The sequence below is a fragment of the Cetorhinus maximus genome, chromosome 14 (assembly GCF_964194155.1).
Source record: "Cetorhinus maximus chromosome 14, sCetMax3.hap1.1, whole genome shotgun sequence".
In the NCBI taxonomy this organism is placed as follows: Eukaryota; Metazoa; Chordata; class Chondrichthyes; order Lamniformes; family Cetorhinidae; genus Cetorhinus; species Cetorhinus maximus.
In genome coordinates, this window is record NC_135892.1 from 66,856,852 (window position 1) to 66,872,001 (window position 15,150).

The window sequence follows — 15,150 nt, forward strand, 5'->3', positions numbered from 1 at the left end:
AAGTAAATGCTTATTAGCACTTACATATAATGTGCTTTGGCAACCTACATAATCCATGTTGAAAACTTTATTTTGTCTTGGAAAAAAAATGTTTACTTAAAAATGCCAGTTGCGAATCTTCGATGGAATATTTCTGATAAAGGATCAAACCCGCAACACTAGCCTGTTTTTCTCCTTTGGGCACCGCTGCACTTTTCCATCATCGCTACTTTTATTTGAGATTTCCAGCATTTTTTTTTAGCCCAGAAAAATTGGATCTTCATATTAACTTATTTTGTATGTGTATATAGGCGAACATGCATATTGTTAATAGCCTCAAATCAATGTCGCTCATTATTTTATGAAATAGGAGAACACAGAGAAAATCTCCGCAACAGCTGGACGCTATGATGGGTTGTTATAGTTGTGAGTTATAGTGCAGTCAGATCATAAATTAAATGATTTCTGAAACGTTATAATGCATGATAGTGGGATTACGGAAATACCCTCATTAATTGCGCATGTCGGCGCTGGCTACGAATTGAGTTTTGGAAACACAAAGAAAAACAATGCCAAAATATGTCAATCTTGTGATATGTTTAGATACCGACGTGAATTATTGATGTATGAAGTACCTAAATAGCTGCAATATGCCAGTGAGCAGCCTATTTCAGACCTTCAACACACGGACCAGATATGCTTATCAGAAATATATTTTTTGACAGATTTTTAACTCCCGGTTTAAGGAACTATTTTAAAATTGTCTACCCACGACTCCCACACAACACGTTCACATTTTATGTGAGGACACCGATGTGACCATTCGAAAAGTTTAGCTTTTAACTGTTTATCAAGCAACCCCGAATTCTGTACGATTCGTAGGCCTAATGAGGTCAATACTTTCTTTCTGAAAGGAAGTCGTGACATTTTAAACCTGAATATCGTTTACTTTCTGCGTGATGATGACATTGTGAGGGCATTGTGTCAGTGTTGGCTGTATCGCGCTATATACACATGCTTCGATATGTTTTCAAGAGCTTATCATGCCTATTATTGAGTTATGCTTTATGGAATCGATATAAATTCAAAATTAAGCCAGATCATTGTGTGAGGCTTCCTATGATGAGGTATTCAAGGAGGTACCCAATTAAAATAGCCGTGGTGTTAGCGTGTATCGATGGCAAGCAAGTTGTATTTTCTTTGCAGCTGTTTCCACTTCTTTTAAAGAAAAACTAAAAACTTGGTCTAATCCCGCCATCTGACCCATAAAGCGCTAATTAGTAGACTCGAGTCAATGATGTGCATTCGGACCAGCCAGGTGGTCGGACTCACTGTCATCCCCACATGAGACCCTCCCTCCCTTTTTAACTGGACCTCACGGGAAGACCTGGAGATCAATAATCAGCTTAATGGAGCTCATTAGGATGATTACCAGCCACCAGCTTGTGAATTTCCCAGCTCTTGTACATCCCAGAGATGTTTAGGGAAGAGTCTGCTTTCTTCGAGAGCCGAGGGCTCCGTTTGTTTGTGTCCAATGCGAGGGCGGACAATACATCAATCAAACAAGAACCTTTCTCCCGCATAACTAGGGGTTGGAGGCCTTGCAATGACAATTTGTTTATAGCCCAATACCAAGGGAAACTCAGCAAGTTAATTGCATGTTTATGGCTGGATCCCAAAACCTTTGCATCATCCTAGAAAACTGCCAACCACCCTGGTGTACGGTGATCTATGGAGGTACCACCAGAAGGTCAAAAGGCCCCAATTATCTAAATACGTTTTCTGTCTATCAAATAATAATGGCATCCATTACTTTGTAATAAAATGTTTCAGAGGTCGATTGGTCATATTTATATTTTTCATGAAGTATATATACTTGCCCGTTATCATTGGTGCGTACTTGTTAAATAAAGCTATTTAGAAATCGCCCTATACTAAAAATTGCTCCATTTTAAATGTACGCAAAACGCTAAGAGCTGCAGGGCCATGTTTATCCTTCACCTTGTATAAATTATTGATGTCAGTAATGTGCCAGTTTAGAGTTGTCCCCACTCTTCCAACCCCGATAATCTGGAAGATGTTGAATGTTCGGACTGCAATATAAATAGACCAGTGAAATTCCATTATGCTCTTAATGGTGTTGATTTTCACTTTACAAATTTCGGCTAAAACATTTCCTTTGCAATGTGTTATTTGGCTGTAAATCTCCAGCAGTGTAATGTGCACCAATTCAGTCAATTTTAAATATCTGTGTAATGCCTTCGTGGGGGCGAGAGAGATTAAACTATGCCCTTCATTATTCATCCCAGTGCGACATTCTAAAGTAATTCCACATCAACCTTGCAAAAGAGCTATTTTAAAAAGATGAAGACAAGTAAGCGTGTGGCTTGGCTGGACACAGTACAAGTTACGGTTTTGTAAATAAACGATTGACAATTACAGCCAAGTTGCTGCCATTCTGTTAGCTGGAAGCTGACTTTAAATGGAACTTTGTACAGAAGCTCTCCAATAGCCTGTACGTTCCATTGTCGTTTTAAGGAAATAGTCATATGCCCACATTTCCTTCGGCTCTTTCCATTAATTTGGAGGCTCCAGCTATATGCATTTAATATCAGTTCCTTTTAGTACTCGAGATACTGAAGCTGGGTTTCAAATGAGTCTTTAATATCCCTCACAGCCAATCATACTTCAGTTAGTTAGTAAAATCTTGATAACAGATTTGGCTTGCCAAAACATCAGCTCGGAGTTTATTTAATTTTAATAAATTGGTGTTTATTTTAAAAAGTGAATAAAGATTTAGTGTAAACGGTCATGAGTTCTGATGAGCGTTGAACAGCAATAATAAGGTCGTTTATTTACTGAGAGAAGCGAAAGTTGACATTATAGATGTAGCAATCTGTCTTGGTGGACGCCAGCCAGTCCAGGGGGGTTTAACAGGGGCAGTCTACTGTGGAAAGAATTTCTTCTAATACTGAATTGTTCTTATTTTTGTTCCAGTGTATCAGATATCGCAACTTCCAGGTGGAAGACTTTAGAGCAGATTTTTAATCCTAGTGCCCTGTGCGAATACATGTCCCCAGGCAGGTAACAGCCATTACAGATGGCTATCTAGCTACAGTACTAAACTTCACATCTGACTGTCGTAGAGCATTATGACGGGAGAATTTCTGGGAGGGCAGAAGATTCAATAAGAAGCACTGGCAGGTGTGGGGGAGGAGTTATGTAATTTCCCCAAACTTTGTAAACGTCTATTGCATTTTCAACAGCAGAAAAAAATATTCCATTTGAGGTGGTGTTTCTGATTTCAGACTATGCAAAACATAAAGAGAGAAACTCCATGGCTAATGTTTATTATGACCACGTCGAGGAAGGTCAACACGTGGACAAATCTAACGGTTTTTGTTTCAAATGGATAAATGAAAGTTTACGTGATTGTTGAAGTGACAAAAAATGTGCTGATGAGCATCTATTTTAGTAGGCTAGTAATCCTTGAATTTCCTTGTGTATTGTTTATCGTTTCTGTATAGGAATTATTCACAGAATGAAATAAAATCCATCAGAACCAAACCAATTCGAACACTTGTCGCTGCCCTCATAAAAGGACAAGTTAAATTGGTCCTGGAAGTAAACAGGACAATATTACCATCTGCTGTGGCTGATGAGATGGTAGGGAGGATATTAAGGACTGTATTCTGCCTTAATACTTGCTTTGTCTCCACTTAAGTATGAAATGGTCATTTTATTGCTTCTGTTGAAAGTATTTATATATCTGGGAGATTGTTTGATACCTTAGAGTTGTGTTTATGCAAAATCACAGTTAACCTCAAACCTTTTTTTTAAAGAAAAGCACAAATACGTTGCGATGATAAATTTATTTAATTCCCATTATCTTTATAACGTCCCGTTTCCGCCAAGCGGAAAATTAATAACTGCAAGGTCCTATGCACACAGGCTTGGATCAGTTTCGGTAGTCCAGGGCTGAAGGATCATTACCCTACCTTCTATAATCTGCACCTTCCCTGGGTCACGCCATTAAACTTAGAGTAATTTTAATAAGCATACGTGTCGAGTGTCCCTCATTTAGAGCAAGACTCACTCGACCTGCTTTAAAGTGTAACATATATTGCAATAACTCTCTGCTAAAATTAACACAGATCCATTTAAGCTTGTTTATGACCTCTCTCACTTCTTCAAAAAGCGTAAGTCCCGCTCCTAGCGTTTCACTAATGTTGACAGATCTCGCTTGAAAACGCAGCAATTAGGTAGGCCAAGAATCAGGGAGTTTGCAAGTGGAGTGAGGTATTTTATACTCAGACTGCTGGAAACTAAAGTTCATGTCCAGGTATCTTAATTTTTTTTTTTAAAAATCATTCTGTGCATTGAATTTAGGAAATGTTCAAAGTCAAGCGCAAGTAGGTGAAGAAAACGGGATTCAGCCTGGTTTTATATTCACAGCTCCAAACCTTGCTGTCTTCTGTCAACGATACGTCAGATCAGATTCGGTGACCTACATTAGCAGCGATCCAAAAATGTCAACTAGTGAAAGTTCAATTTACTGGCACATTTACTGGGAATTGACCATCCAAAATGTTTTATTGTTAGATTGAGTTATGTTGTAAAATATAATCGAATGATTAAGTGACACCTGGTCTTATATCAATTGTACCGTCCCTAACTGTACTCCACGCCATTCATCTTGGTAAACTCGTTTTTTTTCCTTTTGTTTTTGAGCGGATCGGTTAGTAAAAGTGAGATTAAACAAAGTGTAAATATTGCATCTTACATTTAGCTGGAGTATCGCTGGAACTCACGGGTGATAACTCAAAATAGGTTCCTGAGAAACACGTCACTATGTTTAGGATCTTCTGAAAGTTATCCTCTAAAATTGACAATCGTTTTGTGATTTTTGTCCTCCACGCCCACCTCCACCCCCCCCCCCCCCGCCCCATGTAATACCCGAGAGATGTGGGTTTGACTTGAAATCTGACAGCAAGCAGAAAATCCGTTGTTGGTGTCCTTTACGAGCGTGGCCAGACAAGGGAGTGCGGGGGTCACAACTCAATTGATACGGATGGTACTGGCCTGCAGTCCCCTGCACCCAACCCCTGGAGCCACATGGTCGCATGGCATAGCCAGTTAAATAAACAGTCTGGTGACAAGTGTGTCAGAGACGGGGTTACAGATAAAACACATTTAGAGCTGTGTTTTTAAGCAACTGTTCGTTACAACAGAAACATGCTTTTGCCGTATTAACGCCTGCCCCTCTTACAATAAGCAACTTAATTATCACTGAGGAACGATTTGTCTTTTTTAAGTATTGTGTACATCGATGGAAATAGTGTAGAGATTTTTTTTTTAACAGCGCCAACTCAGTAGCCACTAGCGCGGGCATTATTAAAGTTGATTTTTTTTTTCAACGGACAGTATTAATATAGAAAAGCCCATGACCAACCTTTCCTGTTTTTGTGCACAATCCCAACAAATTATCTCTTTTTTTATGGGGGGGGGGGGTGGTCTTTATATTTAACATTCAAGTAATTTATTCTAATACAAAAAATAGAGGGAAAATATGTTATTAAAACACTTATTAATTTAGCACAATTAAATATCGTTAATTGGGTATTTTGAACCTAAACTACCTTTTCTAACTTGGTATGTTTGATTAAAGAACAATGATGATTCTCCAAAGTACGAGAATAAATATATTAGGAAGTATTAGTATTTAATACATTGCCCCAAATTCATGCAGGAACTACTTTGGTCTCTGGTGCAACATGACTGAGGGCCTATATGTTGAGAAACAGAAGATGGCAAAAAGATTGCCAACAAGTACAAACGAAGCGTCCTTAAAACAGTATACCCATTTTATTGGCTGCATTTACGATCAGTGCAATTTTTCGAATCAACTGGCATTAAAATGAAATATTGGCCATCATTAAGTGAAGAGGCTTGGCATTCTGGATGTTAGTACATGGTGAGAGCGCAAACAGAGGTGCTGAAAACCTTTTGCCTTCGGTAAATATGTATAAATCGGCTGCCTCTAATAATCCAGCTGGGTATACAGTAAGCACATGGAAATCAATGTGAAAACATTAAAACCTATAATACAAAAACATTCACTTCGAAAAGAGATTTTTTTAAACAAGTCCGTATGATTTCTCGTGTCAAACACTGTATTTACATATTTGCAATTTACAGGTAGGAAGTTGAGAGTACGATCTATTTCTCATCTTCCTTTCGCAACAATATAACTTACTCCTTTCTTCTGGAAAAAAATGTCCTTTACCTCGTGGTAATCCTGGTGGGGAGGGGGTGGGGTGGGGGGCGGGTAAAATTATTTCACATTTATAGCACAATTTGCAACGGAGATGCTGGGGCACTTTGTGCCGGTGAGACGCTTTGCTTTAACGCTGCAGTACTTAAGGAGGCTAGCCCCGGTCTGATGACAGTGGCCTTGTGATCGGGACACTCGTTCACCTCAATGTCTTTCTCATTAATGTCAGTCAATTCGGAGTCACTTTTCTCACTGTCACTCTGGCTCTCCCTTACTCGCTGTTCTCCCTCCACAGACGCTGGTTTCTCCAGTTGCTCCTTCTCCTTCTCCTTCTGGGCTTGAGCTTCCTTAGAATGCCTCCACTTCATCCGCCTGTTCTGGAACCAAACTTTCACCTGGTGAGAGAAGGACAAATCCCAGAATTTCAAAAGAAGTCAATATTTTTTTTAAAGTCCGACCCTTTCCTGTTTACTCAGCGCCAGAAGGTTGTTGTGTTGGCGATGGGCTGGTTTTTAGCTTCATCGACTCTCCCACAGAACGGGTGTTACAAAACGCGGCCCTGGTTTTGCACAAGTTACCACTTCCTCTATGCTAAGAGTTTTTACAACTCCATCAAAGCAGTGTGGTCACCGTTTAACAGTTTTAGAGGAGCCACGTTGCAGCTTCCCTTCATATGAATAATACCGCATTTTATTAATAATTAAAGCCAGTGCATTATATAGAGGCCGACAGCCCTTTTCAATCGCCTACTTATGCAGCGATTTTAACGCCGCTTACTTCTGAATTTCCATCCTCCCGTTGGATTATAGCTGAATTTGTGACGAATTGTAAGACCATTATATGCCAGCATTTCACATTTCCAAATGGTTACTGTGCGTACAGACTGCTCAACAGGGTATTGTAGTAAATCATATTTTAAGCACTAACCTGGGCATCAGTCAATCCCAGCATCGCGGCCAGCTGCTTCCGGTCAGGCTTGGTCACATACTTCTGGATCTCAAACCGTTTCTCAAGTCCCTTTCTCTGCAGATTCGAGAAGACAGCTCTGGACCAGGAGCGTTTCCGTTTGTACGTCTGAGGCATGGTGTCTTTCGTTAGGACAGCATAAGGCCCTGCTAGTTAAAATAAAAAGTAGCATCAGTGTTAATGTTGCAAGGAGTTCTGCCATTTTCTTTCACAGAACAAAATAAAAATACAAGCTTCCAATGTGAAGCCTAATCTGCTTTAAACGTTACTAAGAGTCAGTAATTGAAAATCACACGCGTTGTTGCTATTTTTCAAGAGTTGGGATGAGGTGTCCATTTCAGCCTGCAGTTTGACAGATCCAATAGTGCCGGTTAAAAGGGAGCTGCTCCTGGTTTCACTCAATACGGCCTTTATAACGTTGGCAATTTCACCGACTGGGATCCTTTTCAGATACAATCGAACTGTTTTAATCAATGTCCTCCACATACAGAATATGGATAGGAGGTTTTTGCTTTGTTTGTGGGTTTAAAGTCATCAAATTAGACTTAATAAATGTGATAAATAGGTTGCGAAAGGTTTTTCAGGTTTATAGCATATATTTACCGAGTGGTGACAGGTTTACCGTATGCAGCATAAATATTTCCCTGAGATTAAATGCGCGTTAAGTGGAATGATCGCCTTCCAATACTGGAATACTGTAACGTGCACGTCTGAAGCAGATTTTTTTTTCTCTGTGGCGAAAATTGGCGAATTAAGACTATTAACCTGGAAAAGAGTCCTGATAATGGTGCTGGGACGAGGTTCTGGAGGTCAAAACTGAGGAAGGCTCACCAAGTCCAGGGTCCAGAGACGCAAAAAACTGGCTGGCGGAACTCTGCACAGAGAGGTGGACTCCAGCCTGGCGACTTGTGCCCATCAGCGAGGTCAGATCTGCAATGGCAAATGGAGAACAGGGGGGCATTAGCGTCTTTACTGCCGGCCTTTGAAAATCCAGTTCAAATTCAGATCGGTCAATCCTCAAAACAATGGCCAGCCCAAATGTCAGTTTGTGCTGATCACACCAGGAAGAAAGCGAGACCTAGATTTACCGAAACCCGGGAGAAACGCATTCCCCGGCAAAGCAACACCCACAGAAATTCATGGTACATTTTATCTCCCGTCACTTGGCTTCTTACTTCCTTAAGGATCCATCCCACCCCATACACAGACACTAAAATGCATAAGTACAAATCAATGTGGCCCTATAGCCGACCCAGAAAGCAACCCGCTTTTCCCATCACTTTCACAAGCAACGGTTGCTGATTTTCAATTTGCAAAATGAGAGTGTCACTTTCCGAAGGAACTGTTACTGGTGTTTGAAGCGAAAACGACTGGCCTGCGGCTTACCTCGTAAACTACTACAGTCCTTGATTTTAAAGTCAAAGTCGGTGGATAGGATGCGGTCAATGCCGAACTTGAGGTCTTTGCTGTTGGGAGCGGGGAGCCGCTGCATCGAAGCGGCAGCGAGGTGAATCCTGGCCGCTGAGGAAGTACAGATGGCGGGGGCTCGTTGGTAAGGAGAGGCCGGGGAGACTCTCGGAGTGAAGCTGCCGATGCGCTCGGGGGCCACGGGAGTGGGACGCACAGGGGAGCCCGAGGGTTGCATGGCGTGGGATCCGCTCAGATGGGCCACGACGGCCGATGCTCCCGGCAGAGGCGGCGGGGCGCTCGGCATGTTCTCGGTGTCGCTGAGGTGCAGGATGTCCGCGATGCAAAAGGAAGGTTTCTTCACCGAATCCAAAAAGCCATTCGAGCAATAGGCAGACCAGAGGCTGAAATTACTGGCGTAATATGGAGCTAGTCCTGTGGCGTACATTGTGCAATCCGCCCTCTGTCCCTTTTCGAAATAACAATTAGGGTGAAAACGTGAAAGATACGATCTAAAATAGACTTGGGGGCGGGGGTGGGGGGGTGGGGTGGGGACTTGACTTTGCAAACTAAAAAACTTTCCTAAAACTCATCTGCACATTTGGCAGAGGGTTCAAGTAGGCTTGGGAAGAAGTTGCCACTGTTCAACTATGATTGGCTCCGCGTCCTCCCAGCGCAACCAATGGCAGTGAGAGCCATGCAGCTGCTAGCTCCTCCTACTGCACTGCAGCTGCAACTGAGGAAATCCAGCAGACTTGAAAGCTGGAAGCAACATTATTTTAAAAGGTATTTTTCATATAGCAAGGAAAGCCTGTATGCAACTTTTGCAAAAAGTCCCTATAATTAAAAATGTTTGAGGTGAGCCCTGCTAAATACCCCGTCCGCTGGTGATCCTCCCTTTTAATACAATATCTGAGCATTGTTGAGGTTTATTTTGTGCACAGACATGGATACCACTCTTGTAGACTTGTGTGGCTTTAACTAATCTAAGAATCAGCCAACAAATCAAAGATTCAAAAAGAGCGCGTTTAAAGTTAATTTATATTGATGTCAAACTGTACATTTTGTTTTCTTTGAAAATAATGGATAACTACATCCGATCATATGCAATAGGATAACGAAATAGTTTTATGTTTTGAACTAATATAAATTATGATCATTTGAGTGAGTCACCATAGGGCATCCTGTACCTGTGGAGCTGTATCTCAGTAAGGAGCCGGTGCCTTCTGCAGAGGAAAATTGTTCGGAGAATATTGTAAGTCAGGCTCAAATCACACTTTAACCTGAAATATTAATATCGCAGAGGTTTTGGTGCAATTGGAATGCGCTATCCAAGAAAGCAACCTAGCAAAGAGATGTCATAATCGTGAACGCTCATGTATGTACAATCAACATTTGAAAAACAACTCCACTTTGAATGTACCTCGAACACTACTAGCCTCAACTTTCCTCACAAGGCAGGACATTTGTATTTTACCTCCCAATTGGCCTTATAACAGCGTGCTATTAAAAAGAACATTGCTGTCCTGGATCTGTCTGTAGTCCTAACCTTAAACCTCTATTATTGGTGTAATGACAATACCTATTGCATAGGAGTTATTATCATGGGTCTCGGTAACAATGGCAAACATCTTGCTTTGTGTGTGCTCAGTACATTGTTAAGTATTTGTTTAAATTGGAAATATGTAAAGACTTTTTTTTTCCCTCTGGACCAGTCTTCAGAGTGAAGGAAATGTCCAGCTCTATTAAGTTCACATCGTTGATAGCCATCCTGTTTTGATGTGCTTAAACGCGAAGTAAATGAGCGGATATGCCTGTTAGATTTACTTAAAATAGAACCTGTTTAGTATTTTAGGATACAGCAGAAATCCTTATTTCTTCCGGAGAAAAACTTTATAATGACTGCTAGAACTTCCGGTTTCAATATTTGTGCAACTTTATCTCGTTTCGCAAGTTGCACTTGTGACGCAAATCCGCTCCTGTACATGAAAAGTGCCACAGAAAGAAGCGAAAGAAATCTGAGGGGACCGACTTCAGTCCTTCGACTGATGCACATGAGAACTTCAATTTCAGCACTGCTCCCTATAGCTCTACTGACCCTAAATTTGCCACAGAATTAAAGATCCTAAAAGACCAGAAATAAACCCCAGGACGACTGGGAAAACCAACAAGCCAAATTTTAATTTAAAAAACCAATTAGATTCCCGGGGGATAAGCATTTTTAACTTGGATATATATATATACGGTTTTAATAAACAGGGTTTTTATATATATATATATATATATATAAAGCCTGTTTATTAATATCATCTCTCAGGTCAGAAGCGTGAAATGGTTAGGAGATATTTCCGCTTTCAATTTGGAATCCATGGGTAAAATTCAATTCTTAACTAATGTCTCCGACTCTGATACAGTAGAAATAATTCATGGTAATGGCACAATGTTCCAGTTTTCAAACCTAGCTCAGTGCATGCAATAGCACTCCCAGGATTGTATTCCCAAGCTCCTATTATCTTAAATTTTGGAACACAATTAGTCTGAGAAATGGTTTACTTTATATACATGTCATTTTAATTTATGATAATAATCCGGGATCGTTTCTGCTGGAGCAGTACATAATAATTCCTATTGTTTGGTTTCTTTAAGAATGATTAGCCCCGGAAGGCTCTCTTTGGCCCTGATACATTTAGAATATTCCAATGACACCTTTCCGGGACACAAATAGCGAAATGAATCTCTGTGCTCAATCAGACAGACATAACAATATGGGGAAGAGGATGGAGAAATGGCTCAGCGGGCACTGAGCTACACAGTTGTTTCAGGTGCTGCGGAGCTGTAAAAGGAAATATTTCAGTCATTTAGAGGTCGTTACGACAGTCATGGGACTATTCTATAAAAAGATAGACATTACAGAGGTATTTCACTGTGTGGAGGAGGCCGCTGCTATTCTCAAGGAAAGATCTGCTGATAAATATTGTCAAAATCGATCATTTGTTTCCAACAGAAATCAGAATCTTTCAAATTATACCCGCCTACCTGTCTACCCATTCATCTACATCTCGCTGAGTGACTCTCCATGCATCCATCTATATTTCCTTCTATCTATTCTTATGTCTATTCTGCTATTCTACTTTGTTATGTATTTGTCTAGTTTTACCAGCTCTTTTGAAGATATTTTTCCTTGTCTCCCGTAAAGGGTCAATAGTTGGAAATATTTAAATGAACATAAACGGTGGAGATCTGGAAGTCTCTCAAAGGTGTACCAGCACCAATAATATTCTTTATGAAATGCACATGCAACAAATAACCAGCCAGTGAAGAATTATCTCAGTTCTAGTGTAAATTGGACTACAAATGATCTGAAACAGATTTCGACTAAAGGTATCCAGTTTTTTTATATCCACATATCGGGAGGCAATATTTGTTTTTCCACATGTAAAGTTTTAATGAGGCAACTCATTTAAGGAAAGTCGGTCAGTTATTTCCCTTGCGATACAGCATCTAATACAGCTGCAATCAGCTTTAGTATTCATGCGAAAGTGAGCGATGCTGATCGTTTTTGCAAATGGCTGGGTGTTTCCACTATTGCCGCCCTCCTGCCGATCAGGAGCAGGGGGGGGAAGATGAGGACGAGGACGAGGAAGAGCGAAAATGAACTGCCTGACTTACAGTTCTGCATTGCCACCTATAGGCCGGCTGTGGCAGCGCAGCCCCACTCGGTTCATCAGTGCAGAACTCGCACGGATTCAGTGATTCAGTGTCTCCTTCGCAACATATGGGACGCATTTGACGGCCAAAAATTAAGACAAATACGATAGTCCCCCCACCATCCTCCCACCGCCACCCCCCCAAAAAAAACCTTTCAGGATGAAAACCGCATTTCCTTTTAAACCATTTACTGCAGGGTAAACGTTTTAGCAGTTTTGCAGTTTAGTAATTTATTATTAGTAACCTTTCCCAGATTACTAATAATCTCTTTACAATCCATCTCCTGAAAATATGGTTAGACATAGAAACATAGAAAATAGGAGCAGGAGTAGGTCATTCGGCCCTTCGAGCCTGCTCCGCCATTCAATATGATCATGTTTCATAAACGTTAACAAGTATTCTCCTCCATGGAATTTGTAAATGTTTTATATATTAATATATTATATATTAATATAAACGTTTTATATATTAATGTATACTATAATATATTATACATTGATATATTATATAAGATATTAATATATTATCTATTAATATAAATGTTTTATATATTAATAAACCAAACTCTGAGGTGCCAAATATTCAATGGAGTTATTTGAATGGGAAGAAAATGAGGGCAAATAATCTTACTGGAGACGGAGTCGAAGAGATTCTTGTAAGATCTCATACTGAGTACACTGATATCTACCGCTGTGGAAGTTACATGCAAGCGTTATTTCATATTGTTGTAAATTTAAAACTTATTTCTAAAAGACTGTAGTACTCTAAGGGGAAGTGCCAAGCTGCACACGTTACCATTATTAAAAAGCGGTCTGTATGACATTTTGCGCTGGCTGCTGACAAATGATTGAATGAGCTGAAGCGAAATATAGCACACGGATTTTATTAGAATTCTGGTTACGCACTCAAACTCGTGGGTTTTAAAAGTCTTGATAAAATTATTTTGTGGAAGGCCAGTTAGTCTGACAGGATTAACCCGAAACATCGTCCTCTGAAATGAGCAGCTGTTACCCTGAGCTCCCAGCTCAAGCGAGGTTCGAACCCCCTCAGAGGTCCACTCAACGCACATTACAGTCTAAACATTTTCAGAGGTTGGTCACACAGCTCGCTGATCGTTCACGTACCGATTTGCATTACACTCTCTCGCGTAACCAGGAGTGGGGCATGGACTCGCGGTTAATAAACAAACCCTCCAACTCGTTTCTCTCTCGCTCAATTGCGAACGGGTCGCCGAATCCTGCTTTCTCCAGTCTGGTCAGGGGCCAACAACTTCCAACCATGAATTATTGTAAAACGAAAAGCTTTCTCCCCCTTTCCGATTTGGTACCAGCAAACCACCACCCCCCACCCCTCCCCACTCCTCCTCTCGTTTACAAGCCAAATAACATGTGATTTGTGATAATTTCATCTACCCTCCCTATACTGCATTATGGGGCTTGTGCAAAGATTTGGTAGGTGAGCCTTCTGTGTAATGAAGGCTCTTTGCACCTTGCCCGCACAGCAGCATGTGCTTTATACAGATGCCAGGCCATCCATCAATTCGCCACCGTGCACTGAGATATGTGGAGGCATCCGGATTTTGTGGAGTTTATCTATTGAGTGAGTAAGATCCGCGATTGGCTCCACATGACGCTGCATGGTGGAGTGTCTCTTATACCAACGGGAAATATCTGTGTATGCACACATTCATATTTCATACTCCAACACTGATCTTTGTGTGATAGGGCCGCAGAAAATAAAATTCATTCTTCGATATTTATTGCATATATATATCCAAATGAGTAATTATTTATTTATCTATCGGAAAATTGGACATGCACTGTGTTTTAAAGTTAATTTTCTATTATGCAGTCCCCGCATGTACGGGTCCACATCAGCAGAGCGAATGAGGAGAGGAAACCCCATTTTAATTTCATTTGAGAGCATCCCTGTCAATCATTGTAAAACATGCATTTAAACACAGCCTCTTGACATTTCAAATTTGTAACACGCATCTCGTTCACGTTTTGATTCCATCATCCTTCGGAGTATCAAATTAAAAATAAAGATGAGGTGAAGTCATCATTTCATGCTGGACTGTTTCTGCTCTGGGACCAGAAATTTACAAACCATGCCAATCTACAAACTCTCCCCACAAACCACAATTAACATGCAGTACCTTCAACTTATAGCAAGTAGACTCTGTAGCCTTGGAGCGACACGCCTGGTTAGACAGAAGTTTGTTTTAGCAGCCGAATAATGCACGGTGCACTATAGGATATAATTCCTCTGTTTAAATCATCACCATCATCATTACAGCATTCACAACATGTAAGTGGATGAAACAGTGGAACCCAACGTTCAATGCGACAAACGTAGAGCATGGCACATAGAAAGGAAAACTAAGCGACGCACATACTTTATTAATGTTGTTGGAATAGCTATGGTAAAACTGAAGAAGAAGCAGGAATCTTAGCAGATCCACTCGTCATCGTGTTCAACCAATGCAGAGCAACGGTTGATGTAGACAAAGCATTTTGAATTATATAACCAAATCAGTCGAAAACAAATCGGAAGTCGCAAACTACAAGGTGCTTTGGTTACACCGTACAGGCACCTCGATTACCTTGTGCTTACCGGGAAACAAGGGAGACAAACAAGTTCCGAAGACAGTGCAGGGAATATTCACATAGCTAATGTCTTTTGTGAGGAGTTCTGAATTATTTGGGAAAGCTCAAGAGGCTTGGGGGAAGGGGTAAAATTCGATTTCAGTGGCAGCGCAAAACAAGCGATAGCTATTAGTTCGCCCGTTTTATACCCCGTGCAATTTTCTTCTC

General features: G+C 40.7%; 1 protein-coding gene across 4 annotated transcripts; it reads right to left on the reverse strand.

Moving 5' to 3' along the window:
* Positions 1-5,825: 5,825 nt before the first annotated feature.
* hlx1 (H2.0-like homeo box 1 (Drosophila)) lies at positions 5,826-9,272 on the reverse strand. Of its 4 annotated transcripts, none has more exons than XM_078557014.1 (4): positions 8,606-9,272; positions 8,051-8,149; positions 7,181-7,365; positions 5,826-6,648 (listed from the first exon to the last, which is right to left on the reverse strand). In XM_078557014.1, the coding sequence occupies exons 1-4, from the start codon at positions 9,072-9,074 to the stop codon at positions 6,325-6,327; spliced, it is 1,077 nt and encodes a 358-aa protein (XP_078413140.1). In that variant the 5' UTR covers positions 9,075-9,272; the 3' UTR covers positions 5,826-6,324. The 4 variants fall into 4 exon arrangements, with proteins under 4 accessions (XP_078413140.1, XP_078413139.1, XP_078413138.1 ...); XM_078557013.1 differs by having other exon boundaries at positions 7,181-7,368; positions 8,606-9,150; XM_078557012.1 differs by having other exon boundaries at positions 7,985-8,149; positions 8,606-9,150.
* Between the last annotated feature and the right edge of the window lie 5,878 nt (positions 9,273-15,150).

What these genes read in the sequence shown, in the direction of transcription:
- hlx1 (XM_078557011.1), bottom strand. Translation starts at nt 9,074, where the DNA reads ATGTACGCCACAGGACTAGCTCCATATTACGCCAGTAATTTCAGCCTC. An exon ending in GGACTGTAGTAGTTTACGAG is followed by an intron (nt 8,150 to 8,605) that starts GTAAGCCGCAGG and finishes TTGCCATTGCAG; the next exon opens with ATCTGACCTCGCTGATGGGC. An exon ending in TTATCAGGACTCTTTTCCAG is followed by an intron (nt 7,369 to 7,984) that starts GTTAATAGTCTT and finishes TATTTTAACTAG; the next exon opens with CAGGGCCTTATGCTGTCCTA.